This window comes from Tamandua tetradactyla, chromosome 3 (genome assembly GCF_023851605.1).
Source record: "Tamandua tetradactyla isolate mTamTet1 chromosome 3, mTamTet1.pri, whole genome shotgun sequence".
NCBI classification, from domain to species: domain Eukaryota; kingdom Metazoa; phylum Chordata; class Mammalia; order Pilosa; family Myrmecophagidae; genus Tamandua; species Tamandua tetradactyla.
In genome coordinates this window covers 45,961,099-45,985,304 of record NC_135329.1, presented here as the reverse complement: position 1 = coordinate 45,985,304, position 24,206 = coordinate 45,961,099, and the positions used below count along the sequence as shown (strand labels likewise).

At 38.3% G+C, this 24,206-nt stretch overlaps 1 protein-coding gene across 5 annotated transcripts in view; it reads left to right on the top strand.

Annotated features, from left to right (window-relative positions):
* The window catches only part of MYT1L (myelin transcription factor 1 like), a 625,705-nt gene that overhangs the window by 597,569 nt on the left and 3,930 nt on the right, over window positions 1-24,206 (top strand). For all 5 annotated transcript variants that reach the window (XM_077153065.1, XM_077153068.1, XM_077153066.1 and 2 more), the window contains 2 exons: window positions 6,245-6,336; window positions 14,745-14,848. In XM_077153065.1, the coding sequence (XP_077009180.1) occupies window positions 6,245-6,336; window positions 14,745-14,848 (196 nt within the window). The remainder of the gene's footprint in view (window positions 1-6,244; window positions 6,337-14,744; window positions 14,849-24,206) is intronic.

Genomic DNA, 24,206 nt, shown 5'->3' with positions numbered 1-24,206 from the left:
CAGGTAGTGTAGGGCCTTCATGTTGGGCTGTTAGGGAATAATTCAAGCATTTAGACATGGCCCTGTGAGAACCATTTAAAGTTTTTCATGGAGGGAGTGACAGGATCCTAACTGAGCTTCTTAGGATTATTTCACAGCAGTACATGGGATGCATTGGAAGGGAAAGAGACTGAGGTCAGGGAACTCAACTAAGGGATAATTGCAGGAGTTGACATGTGGTAATAAGGACTTGTCAAGGCTGGAGAACATAAGAATGGAAAGGGAACAGATTTCAGAGACAACTACTGTCTTCAACAACACTAATGCTAAAAGCAGTGTCTGCCATCAGCGTAGGGAGTTCAGGAAACATCCACTGAGGTCCTGCTCTATGCTAGGCTGTACTCTTCACTGTGTGAACAGTGATGATGGAAAGATGACAGGTCTTTGGGGAATCTGAGTATAACTAGTTTATAATGGCTGAGCCTGCCTTTGCAGACTGATCCCCTCTCCCTGCATTCCATGTCATTCAAAACATGTGTGGTGTGATTTTCAAGAAGGTTCAGGGGAAAATGTCCAGAGATGTTTGGATCAAAGAAGGCACGGGTTTCCCCTTATTTTCTGGGGGATCACACCTGCACAAAGCTGTACCAGAATCACAGCCAGAAAGCAACACATATTCTCTTAGCAATTTCAACTATTACTGAGACTGATAGTAGCCTTAACACACAAGAACTCAGGCCAGTCCTTCTGATGTTGCTCTTTATCTTTGACCTTTCTCCCTTCTTGAAGCCAAGAGGTTGCAGCTGCATTTTTCTGTCTTTGGCAGTGCTACAGAGTCTTCTTTTAACTTGGGAACCTGGCAAAATTACTCTTGCTTTTCCTTTTCCAGGACACTTCCTTCATCTTCCAAGATCTCCGGCACATCCAAGACTTATGTTGTTATGACAACCTCATTATCTCCACTTGCATATGGGCCTTTTATTCACTAATCTAGGCCATTGGTTCTAAGTAGTCTGTTCAGTCTATAGAAAATATATCTTTAAATACTCTAACTTACTTGTATCACAAAATGGATTTGTATATATTCATTCTTTCAAAAATATAAATGGAGAATCTATTATATATTTCAGGTATTGTTCTAGTATGAGGCCATAGCACTGAAAGAAAAAATATATTTTTAAAATCCTTGGCCTCATGTATACACATTGTTTTTAAACCTCATAAACACTGAAAAATGGATATTTTATTTTATTCCCATTTTGTAAGTGAACACAACAAATTTTTTTAATTTTTAGATCGTGTCATATATTCTGTATATGCATTATAATACATTATAATGCAATACAATACAGTAATACCTGGTGATGGCATATTGTGTAAGTTCTGGACTTGATTATGATCTTGACATATTGAATGTTGTTACCTAAATCTTGAATGCTATATAAATGTAAAGAGGACTAAACACCAGGTAAAATCCTGATAAAAGAATTCTGTGCTTATGGGTTCAATCTGTGTTCAGTTTCAGGAAGAAGGAAAGTGATATTAAAATCTAACAGTTTGGGCGGGCCACAGTGGCTCAGCAGGTAGAGTTCTCGCCTGCTGTGCTGGAGACCCGGATTCGATTCCCGGTGCCTGCCCACACACAAACACACAAAATCTAACAGTTCTGTTTTAGAGTTAGAAGGTCCTAAGAAGATCTTTTGATGGCTCTTTATCTTACAAATTAAATTGAAGCCCATGATCAGAGGCAGATTTATGGTGAAGTTAATGATATTTAAGCCTCAGGGGCCCTCACATTTCCCTCGCCAGGGGCCCTCACATAGTGAAGAGTACAGCCTAGCATAGAGCAGGACCTCAGTGGATGTTTCCTGAACTCCCTACGCTGATGGCAGACACTGCTTTTAGCATTAGTGTTGTTGAAGACAGTAGTTGTCTCTGAAATCTGCTCCCTTTCCATATAGGGAGTTTGTTCTAGTTTGCTAGCTGCCAGAATGCAATATACCAGAAACAGAATGGCTTTTAAAAGGGGAATTTAATAAGTTGCTAGTTAACAGTTCCACGGCTGAGAAAATGTCCCAGTTAAAACAAGTCTATAGAAATGTCCCATCTAAGGCATCCAGGTAGAGAGATCTTGATTCAAGAAGGCTGACAAAGTTCAGAGTTTCTCTCTCAAGTGAGATGGCACATGGTGAACACAGTCACAGTTTCTCTCTCAGCTGGAAGGGCACATGGTGAGCACGTTGTCATCTGATAGCTTTCTCTCCTGGCTTCCTGTTTCATGTAACTCCCCGGGAGACCTTTTCCTTCTTCATCTCCAAAGCACTGTCTGGTGGACTCTCTGCTTCATGGTGCTGCAGCATTCTCTGCTCTCTCTGAATCTTTTGCATTCTCCAAAATGTTTCCTTTTTTTATAGAATTCCAGTAAACCAATTAAGACCCATCTGAATGGGTGGAGACAGATCTTCACCTAATCCAATTTAACAACCACTTTTTTTTTTTTACCAGCATACAGCATGGTTTATTTTCAACAAATTAAACAAATAAACAAAACTAAAAGTAAGAAAATAAGAGATAATGCAGCAAAAGGGTATTTCTCTCCAAAATGATTGGCCATGATTCTCCAAAACTATGGTCAACAGAGAGAAAACTGAAGAAAAGTTTGTAAAGAAGTATTTTAAAGAATTATCCACATTTCAATTTTTGTTTAAGGAGGGTTTACCATTTTCTATTCATTTTAGGTTTTACTTTCAAAGACTAAATTTGTGCAAATAATCTTCCCTGGGGATTAAAAATAGGGGAAACAAAACCACTCCCAAAAGCAGAAGCAAAACTTGGAGCAGGGAGGAGATAAAAATTACATTCACTTTCCAAATGAGTTTTTTGTCAGACATTAGAAATTTATAAAGTATGATTCCTACATATTCTGTGTATTTTAAAAGGTAAACAATAGTGAACACTGTTCTTATGGGGGTGGGGAGAGAACAAGTACCCAGAATTCTGTTTGGAGGGGTATTTAATGCCAGTGCCAAAAAACTAACCTACCAAATCTACTAACCTATCCAATGTTCTTGTTTGACAACTTTTGAATGATTTAGAGCACATTAAGACTCAATTAGAATGTGAAGTTCAGATATGAACAGTAAAGAAGGGTGAGTCTAGGGTGGTATTTACAAAGGAGAAGCAGATATATGTGCCTAGCACCAGATTTTTCAAGTAAGCAAGTACAACCTCAAGTTAACTGCAGGGCCAGTTTTAACATTTTTAAACTTTCCTTATTATTTCCCAGAATAAAAAGCTGTGAAATGTTTCAGGTTGGTACTATTCACTAAGGTGTGAACCCAAAAGCTGTCCTGTCTGCATCTGAACTCATTCGAAGTCTCAGGACTCCAAAACATATCCAATCCAAGTGTTCAGAACTCTACTGGTTTTGTGCACCTAATTTGGGACCATCCATTTTTAATTCTTTGAAGTTGGCTAGAGACTTCCTACATTAATGACAATGTGTGCAAATGTACACACATAATCAAAATCTTTAATTCTAACAGCCAAAGAATACTTTTCTCTGGCATAAATTTACCAAAGAAAGTGACATTAAAATGTCACTTTGACTAAAAATATATTTTTTTACTACAAATATATTTTTAGAGTCTTTTTATTACCCATGGTGCTGAAGCATTCAATTTATTGTCTGACAACTGGATATTTCTGGATTTTAGATTCCATAAACTTCTGATTCTGAAATTGAAAAATCCAAATTCCTCAATATGGGAAATCCTAATTTGGCTGTATTTTTAGACTTTTTAGATAGCATTATTCTATTTTTAATAACCACTCTTGATTGAATCACATTTCCCGGGAAATGATCTAATTACCGATTCAAATATACAGTACTAGATAGGGATTAGAAGAAACAGTTGCCTTTACAAAATGGAATTAGGATTAAAACATGGCTTTTCTAGGGTACGTACATCTTTTCAAACCAGCACAGAGTTGTTCAAGGTTCTAGACAGAGAGGAGAGCCAGGGATGAAGTGAGACGGAAGGAGTTTTCCGGACCGAGGGGTGATTGTGGCATTGTGTCGCCAGGGCTCCTCTGACCTCCACCACTTAAGGACTTACACCTTGTTCTGCCTTCCCCCATCAGCACTGCCTGAAAGAGAAGCCCAGGGGAAAATTATTTCGTAGGCCAAAATAAATGGAATTTGAGGTACACAGAAATTTCAAAAGGAATACAACATACTGGGTTATAGAGCCCATAAAAAGCAGAGATATAAATGTGATACTAGCCTCGTTAATATACAAAAGGAAGCTTGTAACAGGAAACATGAACAGCAAGCTACCGTTAGGAGAGTGCCTTTGCTCCCGGGGACCCCTGGCCAGAGCTGGGAGCTGCAGTAGGTATGGAATGAGAGCGGCAGGAGCAGCACCCACAGTTCCTATTTGACTTTACCTACCCACAGCATGCCCACCAGGGAGTCCTAAGGGGTGCCCTATTCCTGTATTTTTGCCTCCGTAGTTCCTTGGGGAAGGAAGAAGTCACTGGAAATAGACCTGGTCCTCATAGCTATGGAGGATTTCATAAGGTTCAAGTCCATGTTCATCTTTTCTCCTCTAAATATTTGATTACTGCTTTAGTTGTTGCCCGCGTCTGACACTATAAATATCAATAGAAAATACTCACAATTCACCTTTGCAAGGTTTTAGGAAAAGCAACAAATTTGGTGATTATTTAGTATTTTATGGATATTCTAATATAGTTAATAAATACAAATATCATATAAAAAAAGACAACAACTTAGGCCTTCAATGTAAATTATGAAGGACAGTGAAAATGCCTGTTACTCAAAATATGTTTTATCCAAAATGTCTGCAAAATGTGCTGGAAAATTTTGTCTGAGAGATATTAGAAGCCTTACTTTAAATTACTGTAACTATTAAGGAGATATTAAAGTATATATTAGTAAGTATATATATATAGAGATAGATGGATATAGATATAGCCCTAACACACTGTAGTACACCCACATACACGCATACATGCATACATATAATTTTTAATTTCATCCGCACATTAAGTGCTATACCCTGTCCATAATTTTAGCAGTAGTCAATCTAGCTGGATTCTGGGTGGCTGTCCTTCCAAATATAGTCATGAACCAAGATGTAAGGGAGGGAAAGCCTCTAAAATACTGAGAAAGTTGTCACAAAGCCCATACACTTGACTCCAGAGAAGATATACTTGGGACAAATGGCCCGATGTCTTGAACAAATGCACATCACAAAAGAGAAGAGGGGTCATTAGATTAAAATGCATAACAGATATATCCACTGAATGCAATGCAAAGATAGCCTTTGGGTCCTGAATCAAACAAACCAGCTGTTAAAGAAAAATAGTTGAGACAATTGGGAACTGGGAACATTTGATATATTTGATATTATACAGTCTGTTTTAAAATTAGTTTTTAAAAACTTAGGTAAGTTAATGATATTGGAGTTGGTATTTTAAAAATTTTATGGTGGTAACATATATATATATACCATAAAATTTCCCATTTCAACCACTTTCAAGTACATAATCCAGTGGCATGTGGTTATGTGTTAAGATCTGGATTTACTTCAAAATAATCTGACAGGGGAATGTGGAAGGGGTATAGGTGAAAAGTATTTGTCATGAGAGGTGATTACTGAATTGGGGTGGTAAAGTTATTTTTCTGTTCTCTCTACTTTTGAATAAATTTGAAATTAAGTTTAAAATTCAACCTTTGTGTAAGTTTAATATTTTCCATATTGAGATATTTAAATTGTCTGTTTAAACAATAAAAATTCCAAACAGGGTGGGGCAATGGTGGCTCAGTGGCAGAATTCTCGCCTGCCATGCTGGAGACCTGGGTTCGATTCCTGGTGCCTGTCAATGCAAAAAAAAACCCAAACAGCTCTGAAAGGTATACAGTAAAAAGGAAGTTTCTCTCCTACCTCAACACCCAGGGTCCCGACCTCATTCCCAAAGGCAACTCCATAACCAGTTTCTTATATATCCATCCATTCACAAGTGTATATGAATATACAGATATAAACATTATAGCATGCTGTACACATTGGTCTTTACTTTTTTGTGTTTCCCAGTTTCAGAGAGCTTTTCTCTGGCAACTAGCCTAATAAAATTAATGTTGTTACAGTGCCTTATTTATGACCATCTTCTCTGGTGGACTTTGGGGTTCTCCTAAAACTGGTGACTAATGGGCCATTTCATTTCTTGTTGTCCTCAGCTTGTCAGGATGCCCCAGAGCCACATCAGCAATGAAGAAAGCAAAGCTGTCTGGAGAACAGATGCTAACCATCAAACAGCGGGCCAGTAATGGTAACCACAGTCTTTTCACATTCTTCATTTCATCTACTGATCAGGAACAAGGTCACAGTTGTATAATAAAACCTCAGCTCTTGTATCCTTTGATTTAACCAGGACTTTGATTTAATAGGACAGTTATAGATGACTTTTCTTGGAAAGCAGAAGCAAAAATTCTGGCCGTATCTAAAAAGTAATCAACACATATGGAAAGCAGTTTTTCTAAAAGTCTTCTCCCAGACTCCACTACTCACCAGAATTATGAACCAAGAGTCAAAAGAACTTCCCCATGAATCTCATGAGAGTCTCTGCTTTCTTTACCTCTTCCCTTTTCAGGCCCTCAGGTCTTCCTCTTTGTGCTTTAACTAGATGTTCAAAATAAAAGGAATACTGGGCTGCAGGACAGTAAAGACATAGCAACATTATATCCTCTCTTTCCTTCCTTGTGTCCTTTCATTCTCAGATTGTCTGGCTGCCTGATTTCCTTCAATCTGTCCGCAAACTCAACTTCCTCTTAAGTATCTGTTGCTACTTACCTGCAGCAAGGTGGTAAAGTTCTATAGAAAGAATAGTTAAGAGACTTGAGGAAAAGCATGAAGGACAGAGGAAAACAACACAACTTTCTTTCTTCCCATGTTGATTCTGCTCCCCTTGGAAATATTTTAACATGTAACCGTTCAGCAAAATGAGAAGAAGTCTAACCTCCAATTCTCCCCATCTTAGGAGGATTGAAATAAAGAATGAGCCTTAAGCAAAACTGGATTTACCAGGAAACTAATGAAGCAGAAACTTCTGAACCCTCACTTTCAAAGCCCATACCTACTTTTAGATTCTTAAGAGAAACTCCAAGAATATTTACTCTTCATGCCCCACAGAACCTGGGTCATTCCTGGGCTAAAGGCTGCTCAATCTATCATAAATGTATCTGTCCTACAAAACTGGTCCTCAGATAGAGCTCATGACTTCCTCTGCACTATAACATTGTTCAAGAGTTGGTTCTTCCTCAAAAGGTCAGCTGACAATGATACAAAATATGATTAGCAAACCTAACATAAAGATGTATGGAATCTCTGGGCTAAAGTCATGAGAGTGCTGTCATTTAATAGTTTGAGACCCTACGGATAGAATGAGCGACAATAGCTGTCCCAGTTCAACATGTACCTGCCTGCAAAAAGTGTTTTCCTCTGTCCATGGCAAGTCCAAACTATTCTTTAACATATGTCCCATCAACCTACCAGAAAAATAAACAGATTCTTGATTCCTTATATATCTTAAAGGCTTAGATTCCATTTCTTAGCACTGATTTCCTTCTATTCAACATACATTTAGTTACTACAGAAATGGAGATTAGATAGAGTCCCTGCCTCCAAGAAGTTCTCAGATCAGCCTGTGTTCTGCTCTCCCTGGGGTACCAAACGACCAGCTTAAGGAACCCAACTTTGAGACACCAGAACAACCAATGTCTCCTTCACCCACAATCATTAAGGAGGAGCATTCATTACCAGAAAAAATTATTTATGAGCTCCAATGATGTGCCAGGCCCGTTGCAAAATACTTTATGTAACATTTCACCATTTATTATTCATTAATGAAGATACTAGTGGTTATATGGTGAGCAAGTTCAAAAAAGAAAAGAAAAACATGGAAGGAATAGAGAGAGAGAGGGAGGAATGAGAGAACAGATTTATATATCCTAGAAGAAATGTTGACACCAGTGACTAGTCAATCATGGGCAGATAGTGGACAATTCCACAGAGTTGTGGATCTGTCAGAGCCATCAAAAAGCATCTTTTTTTTAGCAATTGGTATGAATTAACATTTAGGGCATCAGAAATTCAGAATCCTCTTTCTATAAAAATTGCCAAACACAAAATATTAATCAGAAAGAGCAAGTACGTTATTTGAAAGGCAGAAATAAGCAATTTGTCTGTAACTATTAATTAGAGGAATTGGCAACAAGGTTCCATCCCCTGACAAGGAACCAACTAAATTGGTTCCTTTACCCAGGCACTAAATGGGTCAAAGGGTCACTCAGCTGAACCCAGCTCCAGCTGCTTGTTGGCAGCTATCACCTGATTTCTCTGATTCAATCAAGTTTCTGAATACACAGTTTACTTATTCTAAGATTCATCACTGAAAAAAAAAAAACTTTTCTCCTGGGAAACTTATTGCTCCCATGTATATCTACAAAGAGACTGAGCTGCCCAGGTCATTCGGAGAGGAAGTGGCAGCAGTAGATTCAAACTCAGATCTTTCTAAAGCTAAAGTCCATCCATGCTGGAAGCCTGGATTTCTCTTTTTTTATTTTATCCTGTCTGCAATGGCACCGTTTGTACAGGGGCTAGACATATCACTTACTAAACCCTGAAGTGTGTTTCTTTTCCTGAAAATGCAGTAAGGCAGGATATAGAAAATTATCATCCCTATAGCAATTTTGCTAATTAAAGGGCACAGGCGGAAACTGTACTTCTGCTCTTCAGGGGGAGAAACACAAATATTCTGTTATCCACTGCAGTTATATCCACCTAAAAAATCAAAGGATTTGGGTTTTGTGTTGCTCTAACAATGTTTGTAGAAAAGACACTTGGGCTCTCTCCCTTTTTCTCTTTTTTGTTGGATTTCATGAATGCAAAATCTTATTTGAAATCACTTGTATGCTTTTTTGCGAATCAAAGAGACAAATGACTCAAGAATCACAGTTACCTCCCCAGCCCTTCCACACCCCCACCCCTGGGTTAGCTTGATGACAATACCAAGAAGCCTTAAGCAGACCAGTGTGAGTTATAGGGTCACATCCATCATTGTGTTGCTAACGCTGACTTGGGCAGGTTACTCCCTGTTTTGGATTTTAGCTTTTTCTCTCAAGCATTTATCTGAAAAGGAAAGGAACTAGTATAAGTATGCCTGAGGCTCCCTTCTGGCTCTAGTGTACTTTTTTGTCTAAGTATTTTTTTTAAATACCATTTCTTTTTCTGAGATGAGCCTACACTCATCTCTCCCTTCCTTGCGATTATCATTTTCCTTATCCCACTGAGTGATCTCATATAATTAGTTAGTAGTCTGCTATCTATGAGCAGCCAAGTGTTACTTGAAAGTATATAAGTGGTCTCTCCTCCAGAGCACTTTCACAAAAGAAGCTTTTCTATGCCTGTTAGCACTCTTGCCTGAAGTTATTATTTTTTGTTGTTAAGTCTTTAGTGTAGAAAGAAATAAGATTATGCTTTTTTCTTTCTTTTGTTATCATAGAAGAAATGAAGCTATGGAGTGCTCTAACTTTTACTGAACATTTGCAACACCAAGTACTGTTAGGGATTTTATATATATATTTTGTCATGGGCAGGCTCCAGGAATCAAACTCGGGTCTCCAGCATTGCAGGCCAGAACTCTGCCACTGAGCCACCATTGCCAGCCCTATATATTTTATTATATTTAGTATTCACAATAACCCTGAAGAATGGGATATTGTTTCCATTTTACCTATAAGGAAAAGGAAATTCAAAGAGAATAATTAATTTGATCAAAGTTACTAGTGAAGTTAACCAGTGTTGTCTAATTTCAAAATCCTGACTTTTTACTAGAGAAACTTAATCTTTTGGAAGTTTCCACAGGCAGTTCCTTTCCTGAAAATAATAGGGTACTTTGTAAAACAGCTATTAAAATGTTTTCTACCCCACCCATCTACAAGGTGAAGGGTTCAACACCATTTTCCAACCCAAGGGTACATAGAAAAGCCAGGCCAGGTTGCAGCTGGTACTTCCCTAAGGAACAGACAATGGAACCTCTAGGCCAACAAGCGAGCCAAAGTTATTTATTCCTAGATGGGCTTTGGCTGTTGGTATTATAATAGTAATTATTCACATTGGCATCCTACTTCTCAAGTAACAAAGCTCTCACCTAAACTTGACAGCAACACATGGTTATTGGGGAACCAGCTCCTCCAGACCCAGCCACTGTCCCAGGGTGCTCCATAATAAGGGATGAGCCAGGATCAGAGGTCTTTCATGCAAGTCTGGTGCTCCTTCCACTCCGGAAGTGAACTTCAAGCTGGGTACACAGGCTGTGGGGCTTCACAAGGATTTTTCTAGAGGGCACATGGATATGGATACTTGTAGGGAAATTAATATCCACCTCTTCAAATTCCACTTGTACTCTTTAGAAATCTGTTGGACTGGGAATCACATTCGTGGTCTACCAGTTCTCTTTTCCATCTTCATAGAAGAAAGACGTGCTTCTCCCTGGTTTTACAATGGTGAATCGCCTGAGGATTTAAACACTTCCAGGGCACCTAGCAAAGAATCAGTTCAAAAATGCTTTGTTCCTCAGGCAGAGCCCCGAGAGGGCAGGTCTGAGAGAGCTTTAGAGACAAATATTGAAGGCACCACATATCTTATCAAGCCCAAAACTCCACAGTGAGGTCCCTGATCTTCATGTAGCCATGCATCCTTACATAAAAATTAGAAATGAAACGCTATCATGAGGACCCATATTGCTATTTTTGTTTAACTGTAGAACGACATCCGATTTCTGTTAGACTTCGCAGATTTGGTTTGACAACAAAGCCTGATTTGCAATTAGTTTGTACAGTGGACATTTATCATAAACTAAATATTCCATCCAAGGTTTTGTTGAAAATATATCTAAAACATGCTACAATATATAATTTGCTAGAAATATTTATCTTTGGCAACTGTTTAAACTGGCAATAAAATTTTGCATAACAACTTTAAAACTTGTAAGGGAGAACTTTTTGTTTTTTGTTTTTTTATGTGTCTCCCTGCATATATGTATTTCTATATTTATACATATACACATGGAGAAGCAGATATGTGATATGTATATCATAGGGAATTTTGTTCACAATATTTTTTGTTTTTTGTTCTTTTGGGGGGGTGGGGAACCAAACCCAGGTCCTCCACATGGCAGGCGGGAATTCTACCACTGAATTAGATGTGCACCCCTAGTTTTTGTTTTTATTTTTTGACATGGGCAGGCTCCGGGAATTGAACCCAGGTCTCCAGCCTGGCAGGCAAGAATTCTGCCATTGAGCAACCATTGCACATCCCCCCGCCCCCAGTTTTGTTTTTAATTCTAGACAGGTAAACATAAATTGAAGCCCACTACGCTTGACTGCATTCAATATTTCTTACTTGTATTGTTCTTTTAATTATTTGTCAACTCATATTGCTTCATCAGCAGGCCAAAATGATTTTGTTTGACTTTTTAGTGAAGACATAGGTAAGCTTGTAGACACACAAGCTCTTCAGTACTCTGGCCATCTCAAGCTATACTTGATATTTAACCTTTTCTTTAGCTACCATTTAGTGAGTGCTCACCAGGTAATGTGGGATCTCTCCCCTGTCTACATATTGATTTTCCATGAAAGTTAAATAGAAAATTAGAATTATTGGACACTCTTTTATGTAAATTGGAAATATGTAAAATGATCTTCCAAGCTTTCACCGACAAGCCAATTAAAATGATTTAACTGGAATTGTTAGATACACTGTTCTTTTCCCCACAATTCTCTGAATTTCATATTAATATAATGACCTCAAATTGCTTATCCTGAAATTGAATAGTTTTATTATTATTTCATTTATAGACTTCCAAAGGAAATCATGGAAACAGGAATCTTGATGTAAGGAATAAGCAGGCCCATAGAACTTTTTGTAATACTTCCCATAGAGAATTATTCACAATTAAATATCTTGATCAAGTAGCTCTGGAAGTTCACTGTCTAAGGCTCTGTAAGAAGCTGCACACCTGCCTTCTTGTTAACAGACCAATACTATTAATTGTCACTAAATATAATAATGTTTCTACTCTTTAATGCCTTCTGCTATCATATATAAAGTAAAACTTAGAATTTTAATTTAATTTTTTTTTTGCATGGGCAGGCACTTTAATTTAATTTTTAAAGGAGTATTGGTGTTTTTCTTTTCTTATATATTGCATTTCCATTGCACAGTGTAGCTATCCATTATGGAAAGATTACAGAGCATCTCCTAAAGGACCTGAAAGAAGTGTTTTCCTTCTCAGTAACACTCAAAGAGAAGAAATTTAGAATGACTAACAGTCATTTGAAAAGAATAGCCTGAATTTTTAAGGGTACAGAAATTTTAAAAGTCAGCTAGACTTCAGGATGTGGCAGAGTAGGCGATAGGATTTCCTGTGTTTTTCAGAAAATATATAATTGAACATCTCATTTATAAGTTACAGAAAATATGAAGCACCCCTAGAAAAAGAGAAGTTCTAAAATAGCGCAACATAAAAAAATTGAAGAACTATAACTGGAAGAACTTCTCAGAAAGTTTAACAAAAACAAACTTGGAAAATACACCCAGAGCAGTTCTGATAAATGAAGATGTCATAGTATCTACACCTACTGTATGCCTCAGTTTACACAATAGATGTTCTCAATATTTTTGGACTGCTTGCCTCAGACTACACAACACATTTCATAAATGCATTTGGAATACCTTAATTTAAAGGAATTTTATAATGAATTCTTGTTAAATGATAAGTTGATTCATGAGTTAGTTGCTTTACAATCAAGATTTTTGGGTTCTGGACACCTTTATCATGGAGGCATAACTGGACTTCTATTATAGGAAAATAATTACATTGGATGTACCTTGATTGAGGACCTCCTATGCACCAAATACATAAACTCAATCCATTTTATTTTTCTAATTTTGAAAGATGGCCATGAATAGCTGGTCACATACAAGAAAAGGAAAAAATAAAAAGATCAGGTCCCACTCCTGAGAAAGGGGAAAATTTATATTGGCAGCATTTTTTAATGTGTTTGAATATTTTGGGGCTGCACTTGGTAAAAAGTGACACTTTGTTGATCTATGTCCCTGGCCCCCTACATGCCTTGACTGCTTAATGGGGCTGGTACCCATTATTTCAGATTAAGGATCCACACCTGACACCTCTGGGTTATGACAAAAGCACAACTGATGAAAGTGTGAAAAACACTGACGTGTCCAACTTCAGTTTATCTGAAAAGTTTGCTTTAACCCAAAGATTTTATTTTTATTTTATTTATTAAACATACCAACATATAAACACAAACATTCCTACCATATGATCATTCCATTCTTCATATATAATCAGTAACTCACAATATCATCACATAGTTGTGAATTCATCATGATCATTTCTTAGAACATTTGCATCAACTCAGAAAAAGAAATAAAAAGAAAACAAAAAAATTCATACATACCATACCCCTTACCCCTCCCTTTCATTGATCACTAGTATTTCAGTCTACCAAATTTACTTTAACATTTGTTCTCCCTGTTATTTATTTGTTTTTAATCCATATGTCTTACTCATCTGTCAATAAGGTAGATAAAAGGAGCATTAGACACAAGTTTTCATCACAATCACACAGTCACATTGCGAAAGCTTTATCATTATACAATCATCTTCAAGAAACATGGCTACTGGAACCCAGCTCTACAGTTTCAGGCAGTTCCCTCCAGCCTCTCCATTACACCTTAACTAAAAAGGGTGATATCTATATTATGCGTAAGAATAACTTCCAGGATAACCTCTCGACTCTGTTTGGAATCTCTCAGCCATTGATACTTTATTTTGCCTCATTTCGCTCTTCCCCCTTTTTAACCCAAAGATTTTGATTTATGGGGGGAAATAATTCAGAAGAGAGGATAATTAAATGGGAACTCTGAACACTGACATGATTACTGTAGAAGAAACGTGATTCTTTTTTTGGGAGATTGCTTACTCTGATTTATCATTTCCTTTTTCATTTCACTCAAAGAAACAAAATTAAAAACTAAGAACCAATCCCGTTTATCCCACTCTTTTCTCTTTTTCTTTGTCTTTTCGAAATCTAAGTGGAGAGAGTAAGTGAAACATCTATCTCTATTCAACCAGCCTATACAATATTTCTTGGATCGTCCCAGTTCATCCGCTCAATAGATCAAATCCTTTTATGTCTGCAGAGCTTAAAAATGTTGTTTAACATTTTTAAGAGTTTAGCACATTCACAGAGTAAAAGTGTGAGAAAGCAAGCGAATGAATGAGTGTATGCACAATGAATTAAGGTTGACACTGAATAGGAAATTAGTAAAAATATCCAGAACAGGGACAGGGCCTCAGGATTGGAACCTGAGGCCCTAATTAATTTTTCCTGGGAAGCTTTGACCTTTCAGTGCAGGGGTTCTGTGTGTGCCCTCAGTTGATTTTTTTTTTTACTTTTTTTAGGCACCTTAGTTGTAGAAAGGTACGGATCAGGACAGAAAGCCACACAGTTTGTGACTCTTTTTTATTTAATTCAAGGTACATATTTTCTCAGCAAATTCAATTCCAAATGTGAAAAAAACAAGCAAAACTCAAAATTCCAACTTTCACCTATAGTAGTTCTAACATACTAATGCTTGTCATTGCAGGTATAGAAAATGATGAAGAGATCAAACAGTTAGATGAAGAAATCAAGGAGTTAAATGAATCCAATTCTCAAATGGAAGCTGATATGATTAAACTCAGAACTCAGGTAACAGTTTTTCGAAGCCCTAAATTTTAGCTATATGTATGAGAAACATACATATATGTATGATTTGTTTGTCAAATCAGCCTTTAGAAGAGCTGGCATTTCATTTTTTTTTTTTACTCGTTGTTCTTTCTTTCTTTCTTCCTTTTTTCAACTTTTGTCTTGGTCATCTGCTGAAATAGTAGTAGTGGCAATATTTGCTTTAAGGGAGTGACCATCTATTTGTCTTTTCTCTTTGTTTTGTGTTTTTTTTTAAAAAAAACACCATTTATGAACAACCATCCTCAAAGGATCACCTGTCCCTGCAGCACAGTAGTTATTATTTGAGGCCCTTAATATTATTTAATCACTTTATTTTGGGCAGCCAACATTACCAGGATCACAAATAGAGAATGTCTATTACTTAGAACTTAACTCCTCAGTCTCTGTTATCTGTGAAAAACCTGCCACGTATAAGCAAATTCTCAGGTCCTAAGACCTAGGGCTGCAGAGACGCCCAGTGATAGACACTGACAGAGGTCTGCACTGAGGAAGGGAGGAGGGAACAACCATTTATAGTATGTACTAAATGCCAGATGTCAGAGTGACTTCAGTCATGGAATCTCACTTCAGCAGTGGCCTATAAGGTAAGTTTTATTCCCCTCATTTTACAAATAAAGAACCTAAGATTCAGAGAGATAAGGTTCCTTAGCTAAACCAAGGTCACATAATCAGTCAATGGAATTTGCCCTCAGGACTTTCCGACAACCAAGTCCTGTGCACTCTGCCTATCGAAGGCCTTGCTGCCTTCCTAAGGGCTGCATTAGAGTTCACCTCACCCGGTGTAAGCCCTGGGAGTGGACTTGCATTGCTGATGGAGTGACTTCCTTCACTTTGTTAACACAGGTAGGTGGGGTATTTTATTCCACTGGGGCTAAGATCTCTACCTCCGATCCAGCGCGACGAACTTGGACCCGCCCATCCACAGCAAAGCCACCCTCCCAACAATGGAGAGCATTATTGATTATTTTTAAGAGATGCTTCCCCAACCTCTGTAAAGTTAGTTCAGTTGGCTGGGAATGAGTCCAGAGGGCTGCTGATTAGGATAATATTAGCAGCTATCATTTACTGAGTGTTTACTCTCCAGCAGACCTATTCTAAGTGCTTTACATGGATTAATTAATGTGGCCTTCTTAACCTCCATGAGATAGGTCTTCTAATTGTCCCTGTTTTACAGACAAAGAAACTGAGGCTGAGAGAGGTTAAATAACTTGCACAAGGTTCTATAAGAACAGCCAGTTAGTGATCAACAGCTGTGCCATGCTGCCTCTTGATCCTCTTCCACACAGTGGGCAGCAGACTTGACTCCACCCCCAGTGGGCACAATTTCTCCAGGCATGGGGACCCCCCAATGGCCAAAATCACTGAATGGGATTTCCCCAATCAGCCCTCTAGCCTTGGCCCTAAGAACTGTGCCGAAGCCATAACCAAATTCTGTATGTTTGTCCAGGCCAAAGGCTGGCCTGATACAGGTTGGAGTTTTCTGTAAAACTTTGGTTTTTGTGAATGAAGTAGCAGCTGTGTGGTTTTTCTCAGTCACTGGACCAGCCAAGTTCTTGGTCTTCCCAGAGGACTTTACGGCTACTGGAATATTCCATGGCTGTCCTTTTCTGGTAGAGAAAATTAGATGACCAAATCAGCAAAGATGTGTTTGACTGGGTCAGATGTTTTATTCTGTTCATAAGGGTATAAAATCTGAAAAATCATTTCCTCTGTTTGACATGTTTCTAAGCAAGTCCTGATGATTCTGAATTTTCCCATCTGTGCAGTGGTGTTAAATCTCCTGGGGTGTATTTCAATGGCCCAGGAAATGTTTCCTGCCCTCTTACTTAAATCCCTTCCTCTGTGGTGAAACCCTTTTGTAACGTCTTTGTTCACTGATTGATGGAAAACTGCTCTGGTACCCTTCCTTCCCACAAACAGCTCTCACCCTGCAGCTGTGAATAAAGCCTCAACTGTTTGAGTTTAGCAAATGGCGAAGTCAGGATAAATGTGCTCACCTAGAACTAAATTTACCCTTAGAGAATATGTAATCCCACCAAATCCAATTTGGTTGGAGAGACATTTAGACCAGAGTTATACAGTAAATCTCAAATCATCTTTTCTCTGTGTTTATCATCACTGGCTCTTTTTTATACATATATCTAAGTGAATATTTGCCCCTAACTGCATTTATTTACATCTGATGTCAAAAATGAATTGTAAGGGTAAATACTTATTCTCACTGATTTAGCTACTTAGACAGGACCTCCCCAAATATGCCCAGGAGTGGATCTTCTTATATACTGAAAGGCAAATCCTTGTCTTAAGAGTGAGCCAAGAACAACAGATAGTGTGCAGTCCCAAGTTCCTACCTATTTCCTAAGCATTGCAATTTGCAGGGCTGGACAGGTATGCCGCTAAAGAAGGGTCAATAGTTCTCGAATACTAAGATAGGCAGTTGGCACCCGAGTCAACATAAAGTCTTAGCATTAAACAGGTGAAGCCTTATGCAAAACTTAATAGAAAATAGGGCGCACAGGTGGTTCAGTGGTAGAATACTCATCTTCCATGCCGGAGACCTGGGTTCGATTCCCAGACCATGCACCTTCCCCCCCAAAAAAAGGCTTAATAGAAAATAATTTCTGCTGATGCTTTTAAAAGCTCCCTTTCTTTATATGCCTCACCAGGTTGCCCATATAAAGAGTCAAATGTGTTCATTCATTTCAGTCTAACCTTCCAAGTTTATAAATTAACCCTGTGTTCCCCTTTGCTTTACTTTTTATAATTAATCACTATCTCCCCACTTGTATTGAAAAATGCTGTACAATTAAAAGGTCCTAATGCTTTGCTAGTCCCTTTCACACTTGCATTAGCAGAAAGGGGGAAAGAATCTTCACCACTGTATATTTTTGTCAAATCTGACCTGAGATAAGGTTAAGTTTTCTAAGAGGCCATCTAACAAATTTAAGCCACACTGTAACAAAGGAAATGCATGCTTTTCTAAACAGATTAAGGGCACAAACAAGCAGGGAGATGTTTATGAAGTAAATAACAACTCCTGTGGAGTTCTCCCTTAAAGTGTGTGGGTTGAGGACTTCGGAGTCAGTTTCTGAGAACTTTGGCTTCACAGAGGTGACTGTGCGACCCTCCTCAGAGAGAAGCACTGGCCTCCCCAGTACGCCTCAAGTTATATACTAAAATTCCAATTTAAAAATATATTATGCTGTTTAAAAAAATTCTGTAAATTGTCAATCTAATTTAAGCCTCTCATTTTACAGCTGAGGTATCTGAGGCCCAGTGAAGTAGAGTAAAGCTTCCAAGGTCATGGGTCAAGTTAGCAGCAAAAGAGAAACCAAAACCCTAGAAATCTAAAGTAGCAGAGTTTGTTTTTCCAACTGAAATGTTTAGAAACGTATGAAGAAGTAGCTTTATTTTTAATATTATCAACTGGTGCTTTCGTAGCTACGTTTATTTCTATTATAAGTCTCATTTTTAACTTAGGCCCTATCTATCTAGATTTTTGTATACTTATATACTTTAAATTGGTTAGAGAACAGGGAGACTTTTTCAGACAGGGAAAGAAGGAACTCCATCAAAGCATTTATCTGTTCAAATATCTGTTCAGGGTGAGATGTTCCCTGCCATTTTCTGTACAAAGGAGTTAGTGTTACCATTTCTAACCCAAAAGCAGCTCTTATTAAAATGTCAAATGTATTTTGTTCATCACCCAGTTGTAGGAATTCAAATCTAGGACAAATATCTCTTTGTTTAATTGAATAGATGATTTCACTGAACTGGAATGTGTTTAACAGTATTGAGGGTCAAGTCTTTTGGGTCAAGTCATTGTAACTAAAACAAACACATACCTGAAAAATCCAAATACGCTTATGCTCCGCGGTTTAGCGAGAAGGGCTCTCTCTCACTAGGTCTTTTACCTCAGTACATATGCTGATCAGAAATATTGCCCCAATACAGACTTTTTACATTCGACCTGACCTTCGTAACATTCCAACACTAGCAGACTTGCCGCAGTTGCTTCTAAGGTTGGCCATTTTCCCGGTCTCAATTAATTGAACTTTTTAGGTGCTTATGCCATGCCAGGCACCTATGCTGGGCATTCACCTCTCAATTCTGGATTCCACAAGACAACTCTTTACACCCAAAGACGATCGGTTTTCATCCTAATTCAACTTAGTTCATACCAACAAACATTTATTGACTACTTATTACCATGGATTCAAGCAAAACAATACGAAGATGAGTAAAATTTACTCTCCATCCTCATGGGACATGTAAAAATTGCTTGCTACCAGAGTCCAGAAAAAGTGCCTATTAAGAATCAGAAAAGTAAGAGACTGAGATAAGCAGGGGAGCCATTTTAACACCTGGCAGAGTAAGATAAGTAGGACTGAATATTAGCCAGGCAAGTATGAAGGGACTTTAGAGATGGAAGGACACCTTGTCATCAAAATCTCCAAAGGAGCCTTTAAGAAAGTGGACCCAAAGATAAAAGTAGGGTTTCGACAGAGCAAGATGACAAAGCGAAGAGAACACTCTAGGCCTGTGGAACTACAGGAACAAAAGAATAGCAGAAGGAGTTGGGGACATGTGGCAGTGGCACTATATACTATGGTGACTTGGTCATATTTAGCTATTCATATAGCTGTTTTGTTAGGGAGGTAGAGTAGATGGGAGTAAATATCAGAAGATAAAAGAGAGATTGTATTTTGAGGTTAGATTGCTTAATGGAAGAGAATTAGATAGATTCTGTCTTGGTGGCTGTTCTAGTTTGCTAGCTGCTGGAATGCAATATACCAGAAATAGAATGGCTTTTAAAAAGGAGAATTTATTAAGTTGCTAGTTTACAGTTCTAAGACTGTGAAAATGTCAGATTAAAGCAAACCTATAGAAATGTCCAATCTAAGGCATCCAGGGAAAGATACCTTGGTTCAAGAAGGCTGATGATGTTCAGGGTTTCTCTCTCAACTGGAAAGACACTGGCAAACATGGTGGCATCTCCTAGCCTTCCCTCCAGGCCTTTTGTTTAATGACGCTCCCCCAGGGACGTTTTCCTTCTGCATCTCCAAAGGTCTCTGGCTGTGTGGGCTCTCGTGGTTCGCGTGGCTCTCTTGCCCTCAAACTTTCTCCAAAATGCTTCTTCTTTTAAACGATTCCAGTAAGCTAATCAAGACCCACCTGGAATGCCCACCTGGAATGGGTGGAGTCACAATTGGTAACAAACAAAAATTGGTAACAAAACATACCACCCACAATTGGGTGGGCTACATCCCCATGGGAATAATCAAAAAACTCCCAGCCAGCAATACTGAATGAGGATTAAAAGACATGGCTTTTCTGGGGTCCACCCCAGATTCAAACTGCCACAGTGGACTAACTGGACCAGTGCAAGCATTCCTGTATTAGTTTGCACCTTCTAAGTCTGGTAGGCTAGTTAGCCCTGTGGCTAGAGTCTTGGGCCACAGTATTTCTCATCATTTATCAGGTTATAGATTGCTCTATCTGTGACCTTTAAGTCTCTATGTAATACAGCCTCCTCATAATCCCTAAACACCAATTTCTATTCCTTTTCCCATTCATATCCATCCTTCAAAAAATGTGTGTCCATATACATAACACTAATATAGAAGGCATTTTCCTTGATCAGGGCTCATTCCTTGAGTTTATTTCCTTCTACCATCCCATTATTCATTTCTTGGAATTCTTACACATAATATGCTTATTCTGAAAATGTTTTAAAAACATATCACACCATCCTGGGTACTCAGTTTAGACCAGATTGAAAATAACTAAGGCTTTCAGACCATACAATCTTTGTCACAATAACTCAACTCTGCCCTTTATAGCCATAGACAAAGCATAAATGAATAAGCTTGACTGTCCTCCAGTGAAATTTTATATGGGGCCAGAAACATGAATTTAATGTAATTTTTATATATCATGAAATGTTATTCGTCTTTTAATTATTTTCAGCCATTAAAAACGTAAACACCATTCTTAGCTTGTGCGCCATAAAAAACAGGCAGAGGGCTCTGAGGCTCTGCCTGCAGACTGTACTGCTGGTGCCTGATCTAGACAAAGATTGTCCTTCTTAAGAAATGTAAAGGCTCAAAAGAAAAAAAAAAGATGGCATAAATTTGTCTGTTTAAAAATGTAGGGTTTGGGGGTGGGCAACAGTGGCTCAGTGGCAGAGTTACTGCCTGCTGTGCTAGAGACCTGGGTTAGATTCTTGGAGCCTGCCCATGCAAATAAATAAATAAATAAAAATGTAGGATTTGATTAGCCTGCCTGCCAATAATGACAACTTCTTCTCACATGATCAGAATATGCACTGGATCTATTTGCTAGCAGCCTGCACAGATGGCTTAAATTCCAAAATAGAGAGTCAAGAACAGAGTTTGATTCCTGAGATAGTTCCTCTCTTAACTACAGAAAACTAGACTTCCTCAAAAATTTTGACTCAGGTTAGTATAAGGGAAGTGATGTCAATGAAAGAGAACAATTTCCTTCTTTTCCCTGAAGAAAGTTAGAGGAGCACAATGTTATTGAGAAACATTCCCAGGACTCTAAGTTGGGTCTCATAAACCTAAGTCTAGTGCTCTATATACAATGCCAGTCCTTTTCTTGCATAAATCCATTCTAGAGCAAAATGGGTAACAGATGTTCCAGCAACATCTAGAACCTGATACCCGTGGATTTGAAAGTAAGGCATTCACAGAGGCCTACCTTCTGTTCTCCTGTTCTGTACCCCGTTCATGAACCTTCACAGGCATGGATCCATCCCATTCTCAGATGGTGGCCACCTTTATAGGAAGGACTAAAGAAATGCTCCTTTCTCCATCTCCTTTCTCAGCAGTGCTCTATTTTCTATTAGTGCTATAATGTCTTAACCAACTTCAGGTAGTTCCAGGGATTTTGCTTTAGTGTAGTTTGGACTAGCTCAGAAGCCCTAGGAATAACTGAATGTCTTTTTATTGTAAAACAGTCTTCTCATCTCTATATAAGATGTACATTGGATATTGAGAATTGCTGATTGTATATGTAGAATGGAATGATATGTTAATAAATAAAAGATGTACATCGGGCAAGTATTGTTATTTTTATTTTCTGGGAAATAAAACTAAAGCAAAAATAAAATTTACCCAACTAGTCTAGTAAAGCTGAAGCCAGTAGCACCATTTGGACTCTCAGTTTGTTACTGAGAGAAAGGCATCAGGTAAGTAAACATGATCAGGGATGACCGTGTATAAGAAGCTTGGAGTTTTGAGTTTAAGTCTGAGTTAGATGTGCAAAATATTTAAGGGTAAGGGGATGCAATTTTAAGAAGCCAAGTCTTTGAGATTTGGCTCGTATCTGAAGTTCTATTTTTTTAAATGGTGAAAGCTATGTTTTCAGACATCCCCTCTGAAAACTAGCATGAGCTTGGCATATTGTTCTGGTTCAGACTATTATAATTTTCCTAAACCATGAAAGGCATGACGTAACACTTATGGCCTTCAGGGAGCACCTGCGCCCTTTATTATCAAGGCTTTGAATATACATTTGTTGAAACTGTATATTGTGTTCCACTGCTGAGTGGAGCCAACAAAGTAAGGACTGTTCCACTCTTGAGAAGGGCAAAGAAAATGCAAGAACAGTAGGCTCACCTAGACCAGTGTAGAGCCTTAGCTAACAATTCTAGTCAAGCAATGTAAGAAGTTGTGACCTAACTTCTCTTAGATTTATGGAAATTTCTGAGCATATATAAACATTTCAAACTTCTCAGAAGGGTCTAGATTTTTCAGTATTGAAAAAGTTGAGAGGTGGATCTAAAATATGATGCCCTCTACACCCCACCAATTTTGGTGGAAAGCTGTCAGACAAGCACCAAGGGTTAAGGTCACCTCACTAAGTGAAGTTACTAAAAAGCCTGAAACTTAGCTTAAGGCATGGTTCCTGTCCTTGAAGTTTGTTTTTTCTCTCTTCTTGTGGGAAGTCACACCACAGAAATACTCATGAAACAATTAAAGAACAATTAATGGCAAAAGGTCAGTAGATCTAGAGTAGACTGGAAAGGCTTCCTGAAGGACTTTGGGCAGGCTGAGGGGAAACTGGGAGCACAAATCAGAGAGTCTAAGGAACTGGAGGTACAACCAAGACATCATGGCTATGTAGGAGAATTGCCACTGCTGGAAAGGTGAGGAAAATACACTCTCCACTCACTAAATGTGTAAATATTTGTTCCCGTTCCTTCTACTGCCTCTCCCTGTTTGTTTCCTCTTCACTTCTCTAATTTAAAACTCTTGTAACTTGTAACAATTATGCCACCTCCCTAAATTATACTTCAAGCATAAAAAACTCATATCTGCTTAAACTGATATTCTCATCTCTAGAAACTTACCCAATGGGCCAACTGCCATCAGCTCTGAGTGCATATAACAAAACTTCCTGTAGAAAGCCACAAAATTTACTATGAAAATTTGCAAGAAAAAGAAAAGCTGCACTCCAGTGGCCTAACTGCAGAGGCTAGGTGGATCTGGCTATACATTAGTCAGCTCAGGAGCTTGTTAGTATTATCCAAGGAGTTAGGATAGGAACATTAACTTGAGTGATAATTATAAGAAAAACAAATGAGAGAGTCCTACATTTTGAATGCACTGAAATAAGGCCATTTGGTATTGATGGGCCCTCCACAGAGCTAAACTCAGAGATCAGCATGGATGGCCAATTCCTTTCAAAAGAAGCCCCACACTTAACACATCACCCTGAAGGGTATCTTCCAAAGTGTCTGGGATTATGACTGGTGAATGACAGATAAGAGGAACTCAAATACAGGGAGAGAAAATTAGATTTAAAAATCATGGTAACCCAAGCACAGTAGAAAGATAATAAAATGAGACAAGGTGAAATGGAGGGGGCAGAAGGAAAGAGACACTCATTAGATGGATTCAAGAGTAACAAGTGGGGAAAAGTAGAAGGAATGAGGTGGACAGACCAGAGAGCTACTGGCATCCTGAATTGGTCTGTCCAAGGAGATTAACCCAGAGCAAATGAAGAGGCATGCCTTGGTGGCCGTTAGACCCTACACTGTGTAATGCAAAATTGCAGAGACCTTCAAGTAGATATGGGCAGCTCTTGTGCCATATCTGGGAAATTAGTTGTGGATGTCTGACTTGTAGTTGGAAGTCAGGGAGACACCCACACTGAAGGCCTCTTGACTTTGCCAAAAATGAAATTCTCTCTGGCATATTAGAGAAAGGAGTGGTACAAGACACTATGATAGGCCTGTATCTGATAAACAAATACATTAATACTGTGACATGTAGATAAAAACAGTGCCTGT